The sequence below is a fragment of the Leptodactylus fuscus genome, chromosome 2 (genome assembly GCF_031893055.1).
Source record: "Leptodactylus fuscus isolate aLepFus1 chromosome 2, aLepFus1.hap2, whole genome shotgun sequence".
Classification (NCBI taxonomy): domain Eukaryota; kingdom Metazoa; phylum Chordata; class Amphibia; order Anura; family Leptodactylidae; genus Leptodactylus; species Leptodactylus fuscus.
The window spans coordinates 38,169,980-38,183,803 of NC_134266.1; the positions used below are offsets into that span (position 1 = coordinate 38,169,980).

Genomic DNA, 13,824 nt, shown 5'->3' on the forward strand with positions numbered 1-13,824 from the left:
AGGAGAGCATTTGGGGGTAAGGCAGCCGTCCAAACCGTATCCTTCAGTGAATAACCTTACTAATTAATTAAGTCAGGAGCTCGAGAATAACAAGATGAAATGAAACATCTCTAAGTACACACAGAACTAGCCAGGAAATACTCCAAGTACTCGTATCTGTGGGGATAGCTATTTATACATTACACATACATTAATGGAAGATGCAAACATTATGGAACCCGGAGAATGAATATTAAAAAAATAACCACCCAACATTGTATTTCAGCATACTTGCCTTGTTTTTACCTCTTACTTATCCTGGCATGTGAGACACGAGATGTCCAGTCTTGAAATACTTTGGGGAGATAGGCACTCAATGGCCACTTTATTAGACATACCCATCTATTAGTGCGTTTGCCTCTCGCTTGTTGTGGCATACACAAGTCTCACAGGACCCTGAATGTGCCAAACAATCATTTCCAACACCATTATGCCACCTCCACCAGCCTGAACGATACCTGATACGAAGGGTTCATGGATCCTACACTTGCCAACTTTTGACCCTCCCATCACAATGATGCAACAGAAATCTGGATTCATATAACCAGGTGATGTTTTTCTACTGCTTAATGATCCGAGTTTTGCTCTCTTTTGCCCACTGGAGTCTCATCTTGTATTCTGTACATAATATTTGCACCCCAATAGGTCGCCTGCTGTGCTACTGCCCCTCCATGCTAAGGAATGACAAAGTACAATTTTCTTGACTGTACTTTAGAACGATTCCTGACATCCCCGACTGCTTTTGTTGACAATTTCTTTTAGTTCACTGGATGCTTTTCCTTGATAAGGGGCATAGCCATACGCGGGAGAGTGGTGGCAGTTACTACTAGGCCCTTGACCCTGAGGGGCCACATAGGTCCCACTGCCACATAAAACTAAGGAAAAGGCTCCATTAAAGATTTTGCCCGGGGCCCAGGAACTTCAAGTTATACCCCTGCCCTTGATCGTGACATTTTTTGGTATACTATTAACACTGTTCTACAAGAAAATCCACAAGATTGCCTTTTTTTTTGGAATACAGTCTCTACTTTATGACCGATGACTACGTCTTGTCCAATGTCCCTCACATTACTGATCACAATTCTTCCCTAGTCATGGAAAACTTCATTTTATGCTGCAATCTGGTGTCATTGGTCTAATTTCCAGACAGGGAAGCTCTAATAAAGTGGCCATCCAGTGTATATACTATAGCTCTTTATAAGTTGACATGTTGCAGCCTTTCAAGGGTTATACGGGCATGTCACGATAATGTACTGAATTTGTATTGTGAGAAACTGAAGAATTTGTGGAAAGTTAAGGACGGACACATTTGTATACATACACCAATGATTCAGCTTTACATTACTTATGGTAACCTGCCCTTAGAGGTTTGGCATGGGGCAATTGTTGTAGGCAGGAATGTTGAATGCTTTATAAAGTGATTTTTGAGGATGGAATTTGCCATTAGAAGTTCTTTGGGGGTGGAAATAAATTCAAAGGTATTCAAATGGGTGTGAACAATATGGCCAACATACAACAATATAGCCTACACCAACCAGACCCCATTATAAGTCCATAGGGTCTGTCAGGTACAGCTAATGTCAGCATATAATGGATCTGACATTACAATGCAGATGTGAATGGAGTCTTAGCAATAACTTGACACATGACAGGTAAAACCAGAAGAAACCCCCCGATAGAAGAACATTACATTGAGATTCTGGTATGTTTTACAGCAAGAATAGTGTCCTCAAAAATCCAGAACTTGAAAAGGGTGTGAGCCAAAACGCGTAGCTGCTGGGGCTAGTGTCCTGATCTAGATGTTATTCTAATAATAAAGCAATAAAAAAAGGATTTTATGGACCCTTGGCTTGCCGACTATTTGGTCTTCTGCAAAAGTCCCATCGAAGTTTTACAAATCACTGGGATCCATCTGGATCAACTTAAAAAAAATAAATGTCAAGGAAGGCTCTGTAAGAAAATAAAAGAAACCAACATGGCACACTGACAGCCGCTAAGAAACAGTTCAGAGGAATATTGTCTTTTATTCCGCCTCACTTACCAATGAGTTTCAATGTATACCAAAGTAGATACAGACATTACACTATACAGCTGTATACATCCACGCTAAAATCGGATGCATACTTCATTGATTTATGTGACTTGTAAAAGAAAGTTGGAATAGACAAATACTGATACAGGTGAGGCTGAGTTACTGATATACTGATACAACTCCATTTATATCTAAGTGTACACGGACCATAAACTACGTCATAGAGTAGAAAGTATAGGATTTCTAAATAAAGATGAATGGAAAGACAAAAAGGAGATTCAGAGTCATTTGATACGGATACCAAAAGTTTCCCTGTAATATATGTCTTATATATAACATCTAAGAGCTATGGGTTACATGGGTTTTATGGGACTCTGACACTGATCTATTCTTAGGGTCAGTCAACAATGTAAAAGTGGTCAAGCAGAGTATGTATACTAAAGTGGGAGAGGGGAGTAGGTAGTCTCACTGAAAACAAAAGGAAATCTAATTCCCTAATCCTCATCTGTATCATCCAGAGTACCCATACACATTAGACATTCTGCAGAACCTGCCAGTTTAAAGAGAACCTTTCATGTCCTCGGGCCCCTGCGGTTTTATATACCGTTAGAAAGCCGACAGTACACTGAATTCAGCGCACTGTTGGCTTTCCCATTATGTGCCCCAGGGGAAGAGATATTGGTGCAGTTACCGATAACTCTTAACTGTCAGAAGGGCGTTCCTGACAGTCTAGCTGGGCGTGAGGAACGCCTCTCCTGACAGTACTCATCCATAGCGCTGTACTGTCAGAGGGAGTGTTCCTTATCACCCAGTCAGGACGCTAAGCTGTGAGGGACGCTTTCCCCTCCCCAATACTAGTCTATGAACGAGTACACTCGTTGGGAAGACATCATGGCTGGGCAGTAAGGAACACCCCCTCTGACAGTGGGAAGACATCGGTGCTGTTATAACGTCAAGGATATCTCTAGCACTGGGCACATGACGGGAAAGCCGACAGTGCGCTGAATTCAGAGCACTATCTGCTTTCTAGCAGTATATAAAACTTCATGTGCTCGAGGACATGAAAGGTTCTCTTTAGCCAAGCAAAAACCTATGTAAAATATGAACTGAGATTAAGAAAATGAGAACGTATATACGGTAAAATAATATGGGTAAACATATAGAGCAGGTAATTAGAATATTACTAGGGTGTAATGGTAAATCCTGATAATCCTGCAGAAGTAGCAATTTTTATATTTATTAATTTTAAGTTTTATATATATATATATATATATATATATATATATATATATATATACACACACACACACGTTTCTATCTATCTATCTATCTATCTATCTAAAAGGAAAAAACGAACATAAATCAAATATTTAAAAATGATGCCTGACGTCTGGAACAAAGTGTGCAATACATACTGTATAAAAATAAGGCCGCAAACAAAATATATCTGTTGCCATCATCATGTACAAATTTACAAAAATAAACATTTCTCTGGTTCTTAAAAACAAAATTGGCCTTGCTGGGCAGGAGTGAATAGATCTGGATTGCAGTGCACCTTGAATGTAGAAAATAATGCAAGTTGCGTCTATTGACCACAACACAGCCGCCCATCATATTGACTATACAAGCACACGTTGCCTTGGGCACACGCAGGCACTGAAGTCAATCAGGTGCCATTATGGTCTTTGTAGACTGAGATGACTGTGGCTCTTAGCAAATGAGTCTAATGACGGGGCCGTGAAAAGCCTCATTTCCAGCACAAAGGAAGAGTAATAGGCCTGTGACCCAGGCACACAATCCATCCTCTCAGTATTGCTTTGCATAACTTTAGAGGGACATAATTTGATTTTCGGTAGGAAGGGAATTGTGTTTTAGCACATTTTTTATTTAGTTTCCCCTTCAGGCCTCTGGCAGACATACATTCACCTTGGTTTCCCTTTGTGTTAGTGTCGCCTGAGCTCACTTGAGCCTCCAGTGCTAATGTTGTTAAGGGTTCGCAGCTACAGATCTCGCCAGCTAGCAAGCAGTTAATGTAGATCTATCTCTCGTCTGTATTACTATTATTTTATACACATCAGTCTGTTTGACAAGGGAGCATTTTATTAGAAAATGTGCTTCTACGTCTACCTGGGATGCGGGACAGGGTGAGGATGACAGATTATTTCTTACACAATGACTCCCTGTCAAACGCCCCTCCTGCGTGCGCCGCTGCCGGAGACCCTGTCTTGATTCCCAGGCTGGAAGTTAATTAAGCCCCTCTGTTTTCCACACGGGATGGGAGTGGAGGGATAAATAACCAACAATAACCATTCCAAGTTCATTTAATGAGAAGTGCAAATAATAATTGCGGTTCTGTAATTGCAGCCAATAGATTAATGAGGCCTGTCCTCGTTACACAGGATAGACAGAGGAATACTCATTAGCAGGAACGCGACAGGGTGCTGCTGGGAGCTAAAACAAAAGACCCTGGCAAAACACACAGACCTAATCATATTCCCTATAAAGACACAGCTATTCCCCTACCGCCCTCTTCAGCCTACAGACACTACACTCATACCCTCATCATCTCCTTCACAGTCCAAACCCCACACCATCCCCCTGAACACCTCTTCTGTTCCTCTCCTCGCCACTCACATCTTTCTCCACCCTCATCCACACATGCTCCACTCGCAGAACCCACGGCACACGTCGTACGACACCAACACAACTACACCTGCTACCCGCTGCCGCCTGGTACACCCAATAATCTCCGGCATGCTGATAAAGGCATACATGCTATGCAAGGACTAATTAAAATGGGCGCATGTGTCCAGTTTAATGATCTGCATGAGGGACTAGCAAAGGGGAGGGCAAAATGACCCGCCGCTCCTGATTTGCAAAGAAAAAATGTAAATGAGTAGAAGAGGAAAAAAAAAATCCTTGCTGAGATTAGCAAGGACTAAAAATGTATCTCTCTGGAGGAGGGGAGCGAGATTCATGGAAGTGGATTATGTTCATGTTGAGAAAAAGAGGAGGAGAGGCAAGTGATCCGTCCTGCGAGAAGGCTTTAACCGTTAGATTGTCATTGAGGTCTGCAGCATGGCATGATGTAGCGCGCCCCGGCAGTGAAAGGGTTACAAGTAGTATTTTAAGAAATCACTTGTTCTCAAACTTCAGTCATCATCGCGTACTTCAGTGTCAAATCCTCTAGCGATTTTTAATTAATGAGAAACCGCATTTAAGAAGATGAATACTGAGCATCTTAAAGAGGTAGAGACAGGTGTGTGCATAATAAATGGGGGAGAGACATCATTGTCTAATAGCAGGGAGCTAGGAATCTGCTTACCTCAAGGATCTTGGGGGATCCCTGCCGCCCCAAAGTACCAAGAATGAGGCCCCATGTTTTTGCTCCAGTAGCCGATGAAATGGCATCACCTCGATTTTTTTGCATGGTGCTGTGATCGTAATACTCCCGCGAGAAAACCTTACTATAAGGATCATACCTATGTGAAGACATAAAGAGAGATAAGCTTAGGCTATGTTCACACTATTGTTATTAATGTCCGCTGCTGTCATGTCATCTGTCATAGGCCCCTCCCCTGTGTCTGGGCCCAATGATTCTAAGGTAAACAATAGAGATGAGCGAGTAGTACTCGATCGAGTAGGTGTTCAATCGAATACAACGGTATTTGAAATACTCGTACTCGATCGAGTACTACTAGCTGTTCGAAGTTAAGATTCGATGCAGAACCAGCGTTGATTGGCAGAATGCTATACAGTCGGCCAATCAACGCTGGTTCTTCTCTTACCTTTAGAAGTCTTCTCCGTGCAGCTTCCTCACGGTGTCTTCCGGCTCTGCATTCACTCTGCCTAGACATCGGGCCTGGGCAGAGCCGACTGCGCATGTCCGCTTGTAGTGCGGACATGCGCACTACAAGCGGACATGCGCAGTCGGCTCTGCCCAGGCCCGATGTCTAGGCAGAGTGAATGCAGAGCCGGAAGACATCGAATCGGATTTCGAACCCCGAACATTTTAGTGTTCGCTCATCTCTAGTAAACAACATGATAGACTCCTTCTTCTGTCATGTTTGTCTAGTTATGCAACGGTAGAAAAAGTCCTGTATGCCGTCAGAAAAGTAAATGCTCTCCTCCATCATGCTTTTTTTTTCTTTACAATGAAGTAAACGGAGACGGACACCCAACGCTCTATCAGCATTGGCCGTTTGAAGGAGTTGTGCCATTCTGGACACTTATCCCTTACACACAGGTCAGGAGACAAGTGTCCAATCGCTGCGGGCCTGATTGTCGGGTCCCCTAGTGATGAGGAGGATGGAGGGCGAAAACTACCCAAAAGGCTCCTGGTAAACAGAGTGCCGATATGTTTGTGTAATTGGCGCTGTATTCACTTCAATAGGGCTGCCAAGATTGTAATCTCCAGCAAACCCACAAGCCCCATAGAAGTGAAGGGAGCGCCAGTCACAAAAGCACACGAGCGCACCATTCTTAAGGTGGACTTTCAGTCCCCAATCCTCCTGATCACTGACACTTATCTCCTGTCCTGTGGATAGGGAATAAGTACGCAGCACTGCCCAACCCACAAATGCAGAAGGAGCGTTAGGTGTCCTCCACATTCACCCCCAAAGTAAAAAACATGACAGAAGAAAGACAACAGACATTAAACAACGGCAGCGTGAACCTAGCCTTACTACAGTATATATATATATATATATATATATATATATATATATGAAGAGCTCAATGGAAAAATGGCCTAAGTCCACATTTTGTCATATTTCAAATTATTACCTAGAAAGCTTCTTTGTACCTCGTTCTATGCATTGGGTTTACAAGGTACCTAGGATTAATGACCTAAGTCCATATATTTCAATGCAGAAGAATTTACAATGGAATAATGGCCTAAGTCCAATACAAACTTACTTACTTCACTCTCGTTGGTCATTTTTTCATTGAAATCGTGACTTCCGGTCTGTTGTTTATATTAGTGTAAAAACTTTGTCTTATTGTTTAAAAGGCTCTAAATCGACTTTTGCACATAATTTTTTTAATAAATAATACAATTTATGATTAGGATTAACGGTGTTCATTAGCTGATTACATTGGATAGATATATTCCACAATAATGCCCGTTTGCTTTAGGCTAAAACTTTAAATTTCGTTTTTCTCACAATATTGATTTTTGGACTTAGGCCATTTTTCCGTTGAGCTCTTCATATATATATATATATATATAGATAGATAGATAGATAGATAGATAGATATAGATATATATCAAAACAGAGTGAGAAAACCTTAATCTATGGGTCATACCCATGTAAAGACATCAAGCAAGTTATCCTTACTATCGGATTGCAGCTATATAAAGACATCGTTAATATTGGGAACATGCCTATGTAAGGACATAGTGAGAACAGATTACTACAGTATATGGATTGTAACTATTGAAGCAAGCTTACTATATAGAGCACACGTATATAAAGACATAACAAGTCTTACTATATGGATCAGATTTATTTACAGATGTAAAGTGTAAAAAACAACCTAACTGTATGGACCAGTAAGGGAGAAGACCTTACTATATATAGGCTATACCGATGTAAAGGAATAAAGAGAACATCTAGCTGTAAATCTCACTTGTATAAAGACAGAGGATATACAAAGGATCTGAATGGTATAACTAGCAGTATACAATAGCTAAGCGCATACATACAGATTATTCACAGCTTCTATTAATATATATATACATGGGATGTGATGACACAATATATCTTCAGGGAATTGACCATTAGCGGGATGTCCCCGTGTAGCTCTCCCGGCAGGATCTCCCCATTTATTCGCTCTGTCTCTGGAGAACATGGCTTGTCTGAGCCTTTCGCTGACAGTCTATTGATTTCAATGGGTAGAAAGCGCTGCAAACATTTAACAAAGTAAATGCCATTTTTTTCTTCACGCCTCGTCATTTAGCACCGCTTATCTAGGAGGAATCTGGGCCCGAGAGAAAGCATAAGGAAGGACGTATCTGTATCACATGCTGTCTTCGAACATCTTTGCGACACGGCGTTGCCAGTATTGCTTTTTAAAGTATAGGTCATTTTTTTTTCATGTGAAGGGTCATATAGAGATAATTTAGTGACCTACATCTATATATCTGGAGCTACTGTATATCACATTGTATAGCCCATTCTCAGTATATGATCCATTTCTCACCACCACGCAGCTGAACACGCTCCATAAAGACACTGAACCCGCAGGGGGCTACTGCAGATGTGAGATTAGAAGTAGACAAAGTTGAGAATATAACTCCGGGATGAAATGGACTGAAGTTCAAGATTTATGGATTACCAGGCCTAATTTCTAATCCTTTATCCCTCCATTAACATGTGTGTTGAGCCAAGTTTCTGAACACATTTGAAATGAATCCCTGGCTTTTACACACAAGACTTAATCTAGATTTCTGCATATCCACGTGCTTAGTTTCATCCCAAACTAAGTGTTTTTACCTGAGCCCCAGATTAACCATGCACTCAATACACTAAATCCATCTTTCGTGTAATCTGAATATGGCCAGAGATCAGGCCAAGTCTCTTTTGCAACACCAAGCCAAATGTGAACTGGATATATAGTTTGGTAAGGACAATGCAAATCAACTAATAGACTCTCTGGGTATATATAGTATATAGGACCCAGCACACATAGTGGGTCCACACTGACTGAATCTGTGCAGCAATTTGTAACCGACATTTATTCAGGTTCCCTGCACCATATCCAGAAATGCAGCATACATAACAAGTCTGGTGTGTAATGCTTTAAACCCTGGGAATGATCATGAAACAAGCCCAGCTCAGCATGAACATTATTTATTGAGGATAAAATGTGGAATATTTAAGAAGCATCTCAGAGTTATTCTGGAAAAAGCAAGTCAAGGAAATAAACAGAAGTATCTGCAGCCGTACATCGCCATCGAGGCCAAGTCATGCACAAAAGTGAGGAAATCTCTTCCAACCGCTATTGTTAAGAAGAAAAATAAAGAGATATTTCAGCTATTAGTTACAGCAACCTGCAAAATACAACCACCAGCGTACATTTCCATTGTCACAGCCGTCACATTTGGACGTCTGAGAAAGCCATTTAATGCATTGTAAAAGCTAGTGCTATTCTTAGAACATACGTACAAATGGAACAACTGTATGTTTAATGTCTAACCTACAAAGACTGCAGAAACAAACCCAGAACTTGTATATAGAACTTCAATGGTGTTTGTTCTTGCACTTTAGATCAACAAAGCTTTATGTATGCAGAGGGTTACTGGTACTAATAAAACCATAAGACTGGGCCATGGTGTCCTATGACCTAGGCAGACAATACATCTAAAAAGGCTTAGTGCCAATGTTGGGTTGTCTCATAACAACACAAGTCAATATATCATATTAGATTACAGGGTCAGATGGTCATAGACGAGGGTCCATTGTCTAAGAGGACCACTGTCTAAGAGCCAGAGTGGACGGGCAGCCTGTCCATGTATTACATGGCTAGTCATTCAATAGACCATATTAGAATACAAGGTCATTTGGTCATAGATGAGGGTCCCTTGTCTTAGAGGACCACTGTCTAAGAGCCAGAGTGGACGGGCAGCCTGTCCATGTATTACATAGCTAGTCATTCAATATACCATATTAGAGTACAAGGTCAAAGACGAGGGTTCCTTGTCTAAGAGGACCACTGTCTAACAGCCAGAGTGGATGGGCAGCCTGTCTGTGTATTACATGGCTAGTCATTCAATAGACCATATTAGTGTACAAGGTCAGATGGTCATAGATGAGGGTTCCTTGACTAAGAGGACCACTGTCTAAGAGCCAGAGTGGATGGGCAGCCTGTCCATGTATTACATGGCTAGTCATTCACTGGACCTACCAGCATGTAATACTGTGACCAGAGGTCGCTTTCCCATAAAATAACAGCCAGGTTTTAGAGAAGATGTTTAATCACTTGCGTTGCTTTCCAACAGATCTTCATCATCATTCTCATTAGGTTGCCATATACCCAAGATGGCTGGTGGAGAAACACACCATCAGCCAATAGTTATTCATCCTTAACTCTTCTATTCATGTATTCCTAGCTAGGCCAAGTGTGCATGTCTTAAGGGGAAAGGGAGAATAAACCATTGGCAGACATCTCTAATGCAAAAAACAGATGCGCCCAATCATTTTTTCCCCATCTGCCATTGAGTGAAGAGTCGGAACATCCCCATTAGATAAGAGACTGGTCCTGACAGTTTTTCCAGGGTTATCCTAATAAGCATGACTGCCTTCATGTAAGCTGGAAACAACTGAGAGGCCGATATAGGATCCCCATCATATGCTTAATATCCTTTACTGGTAGCATTGACTGTAACCATATAAACTAGCCATAACACCAATACCTGAAAGCTTTCGTGTCTGGGTTGGCAATCATTACTGACTCCAGGTGAAAGCGACCATCGCCCAGATACCTAGGAAGAGAAAAAGAGACATTAGAATCATAAAATTTCTGGAGGAAATTTAGATGTAGGAATGAAAGAGGGAACTTTTGGAGACGACCACTTTTATGTAACGTGAGGACAGATCACGAGGAGGTGTAAGAAGGTGAATCACTATCCAACTATCTGTGTATAGTACAAGGCACAATGGATAAAGAACATGATCTCACAGACCCAAAGTGCTAGATGAAGATGATGATGAATTGCTTCAGCGCAGCAGATGTTAAACTTCTCAGAAGGAAGATCAGATGGGTTGTTAAAGGGTGTCTGTCACCAGATCCCAGCATATCAACCCTGCAGATAGATAGGTTACGCTCCACTGAATAAAATGGATTTTCCCCCATGTGAATCAGTGGCTCCATTTTTGTCAATATGCAATGAGCTTGTTGTCACCTCAAAGGAATTGCTGCTGACCTCTATGGATCAATGGCAAGGCCCTTTCTGACTATGTGAATATGCAAAGTGATGGTTTGCATATTATCAAAACCAGCAATATCTTGGCAAGAGTTTACCAATACACAAGGGGAAAAGACTGTGTGATTCAGGTGACACTAACCATATCTGTCTGTGGGCCTGGTTTGATATACTGGCGACTGACTTCAAGACTTCTTTAGGAAAACGGTATAAGGCTAAGGCCCCATATGGCGGACTGTAGCAAAAAAGCGTTACGGGAAAAACCATGGCGGCAATGCATCGTGATATTTCCCCCAGCGCTTTTCACAGAATGTCTACAGAGGTTTCCTTTGTGGACTCTCTGCTTCCATTATACCTATAGGCGTTTCTGTAGGTATAATTGACATACTGTGATTTCCAACTCCGCAATTGCATATTTTTCAGCAATGTATGGATGTGAGTCTCTAGAATCTCATCCACTTTGCAGGAATTGTAAAATGCTGCATTTTTGCCGTGGTCAAACCGTGGCATTCGCGCCACGTGGCCCCCCGGCTTAAGGTTAAGATAATTCCAGGTACAGATTTTGCATTTGAGATTTGCAGAATCAAATGTGGCAACGCATTAGCGCCTATGCATTGCAAAGGGTGGAATCTGTGTTGCAATGCTTGGATTTTCCGCACAATAATGAACACACCTTGCATTTTGAAGTTCACAGCATGCTCATATTACCTGGCTGATTTCTTTCAGCTACATGTGGATAGGGGTTTGAAAACTCCATCCACATGTATTGTAAAGTATCATGGACCTGGTCTACCCAGTCACATAACAATTACATCCTATAGATATGGGCAGAAGATGGACCAACAAAGTATTCAGAAGCTGACGGTAACAAAATGCTGTGACTTTTCCTACATCTGGCATCAATAAGGCATCACAGTTTATAGATTATGGGCTTCTGCTTCAGTTCTTGTGAATTTATCAGTCTGCAGACATGAGTATTTTTGATATTAATATTTAATTATGCTAGAAGCGTATTTCCCTAATGTTCTGTATTGTTCATGAATCCCACAAAATAGAGGAGAGCCTGCAGGTACCATCAGGGGGAGCCTGCTACACATATATATATATATATATATATATATATATATATATATATATATGTAATACTTAGTGAGAAGGTGACAGGCAGAGTGCTGGAGTCCAGATATATCAGCCCCAGGTTTCTGACATATGTGTGGTCCCGGGCGGATCTGGAGTAGGTGTAGATCCTTGGCTCATTACTGGGCCACAAAAAGGCTGCAGCTCCTGCATTGCAGGGCAGTTCCATGAGGTAAAAGGAGGTGTATGGTTCTGTCCTGTAACCCTGAGTCCGGTGACACAATATTGCACCTGCTTTGTTCATGTGGCTGGAGGTAAGCCTCATGTATAGTTAGGTTAACATTACTGTTTACTTAGTTGCTCGGACGAGCAGGTTTTTATTTTGTTTTTGCCCGAAGTTAAAGGGGTTTTCCCATGTAAGCCTTTCAGCCAGGCTGTATGCAGTGTCTGCTTCTCACTTCCTGTATTACTCCCCCTCCCTCCTGCTGAACGGGACACAGAACACTTCTGCAGATCAGATAATTTGCAGATTCTTGTAAAGAAAAAACAAAGTGTTAACTGTGTGTTTACATTCAGAGATAACAGACTTGAATCTGAATGGATTGCCCAGCAGTGAGGCAAGAGCAGTGAGTGAGTGACGTCACTTGTCCTATAGGTCCGTGGTTATAGCAACAATGTGTAAACAATGGGAAGAATAATTTCACATAGCAGGCAAACAAAGCAGAATTTCTAAAGCAATATATTTAGGAAAAGGCTTCAATTTACATAAGCTACCAGTATAGATAGGATCCTTGAGATGGGACAACCCCTTTTAGGCTATATTTTGTTTTGCTCATTTTGTGTCTGAAGTCAAGGTTTATTTATGTTCCTGTTTTTTCTAAATAAACCAGTTTGCTGCATATTTTTTATACCTGTCTTGATTGTTTCAGTCTGCACTACTGCTTTTACCGAGATAACTTCTCCACAATAGATAAACAGATAGATATATAGATAGATCGATAGATAGATAAGCAGTGAGCAACCCCTTGCGGCTTCTACAAACATCCACAATTTTTCAGAAACCTGACCAGCAAGAGCAAATGGTATTCTCTGCCAACAGAGCAGCCATGAGCCATACATCCAAGCCTTATTGCTGAGGCCAGTGACTGGCTGCAGTCATCAAGTGAATGATAGACATGACATCATTGCAGCAGACTGGTGAGGACCACAGAAGAGATGTTCCCAAGATGCAGCCACAAGAAAGGTGATAAGTACCTCCCGGGGTATGAGAGCTGCACCTGGTCATCCTCAGTATACCACTAGATGTTGAATGGAGGTGCAGTATACATGCTTGAGCTCTGGTGCATTCAGACACAGGACATGGGACCCCCATTATTATGATCAGGCGCTTACAGTATGTGGCTAGGTGAGAGGCTGCAATCTTAGGAAAAACTGTCAAACATACGGTTCTGTGTAGGAAGCCATTCAGCTGGCACTATGTGTGGGCGGTATTGTTTATGGGGTTTTGCTATGATCATAACCACATTTAAATTTGTAGGCCATTAAAAGTTTTAATTTAATTACAAATTTAAAAAATGTTTAAAACATTTTTTGTAAACAGAAGCAATTTAAAAATTTGGCACAGATTTAACGATTTCCTCTAATCATCTTAAAGTTGACAGTCTTTGTATCCATTGGCAACTGATCAAGACAAATGACCACTAAGATGATTCGAGAAAATTTTTAATTACTTATACTTGCAAAAATGTTT

The 13,824-nt window shown here is 41.3% G+C and overlaps 1 protein-coding gene across 1 annotated transcript in view; it reads right to left on the reverse strand.

Annotated features, from left to right (window-relative positions):
- DPH1 (diphthamide biosynthesis 1) overlaps positions 1 to 13,824 on the reverse strand; it is a 230,718-nt gene that overhangs the window by 12,906 nt on the left and 203,988 nt on the right. The window contains exons 7-8 of the mRNA XM_075263624.1: positions 10,488 to 10,556; positions 5,397 to 5,553 (exon numbers count right to left, since the gene is read on the reverse strand). Of these exons, the coding sequence (XP_075119725.1) occupies positions 5,397 to 5,553; positions 10,488 to 10,556 (226 nt within the window). The remainder of the gene's footprint in view (positions 1 to 5,396; positions 5,554 to 10,487; positions 10,557 to 13,824) is intronic.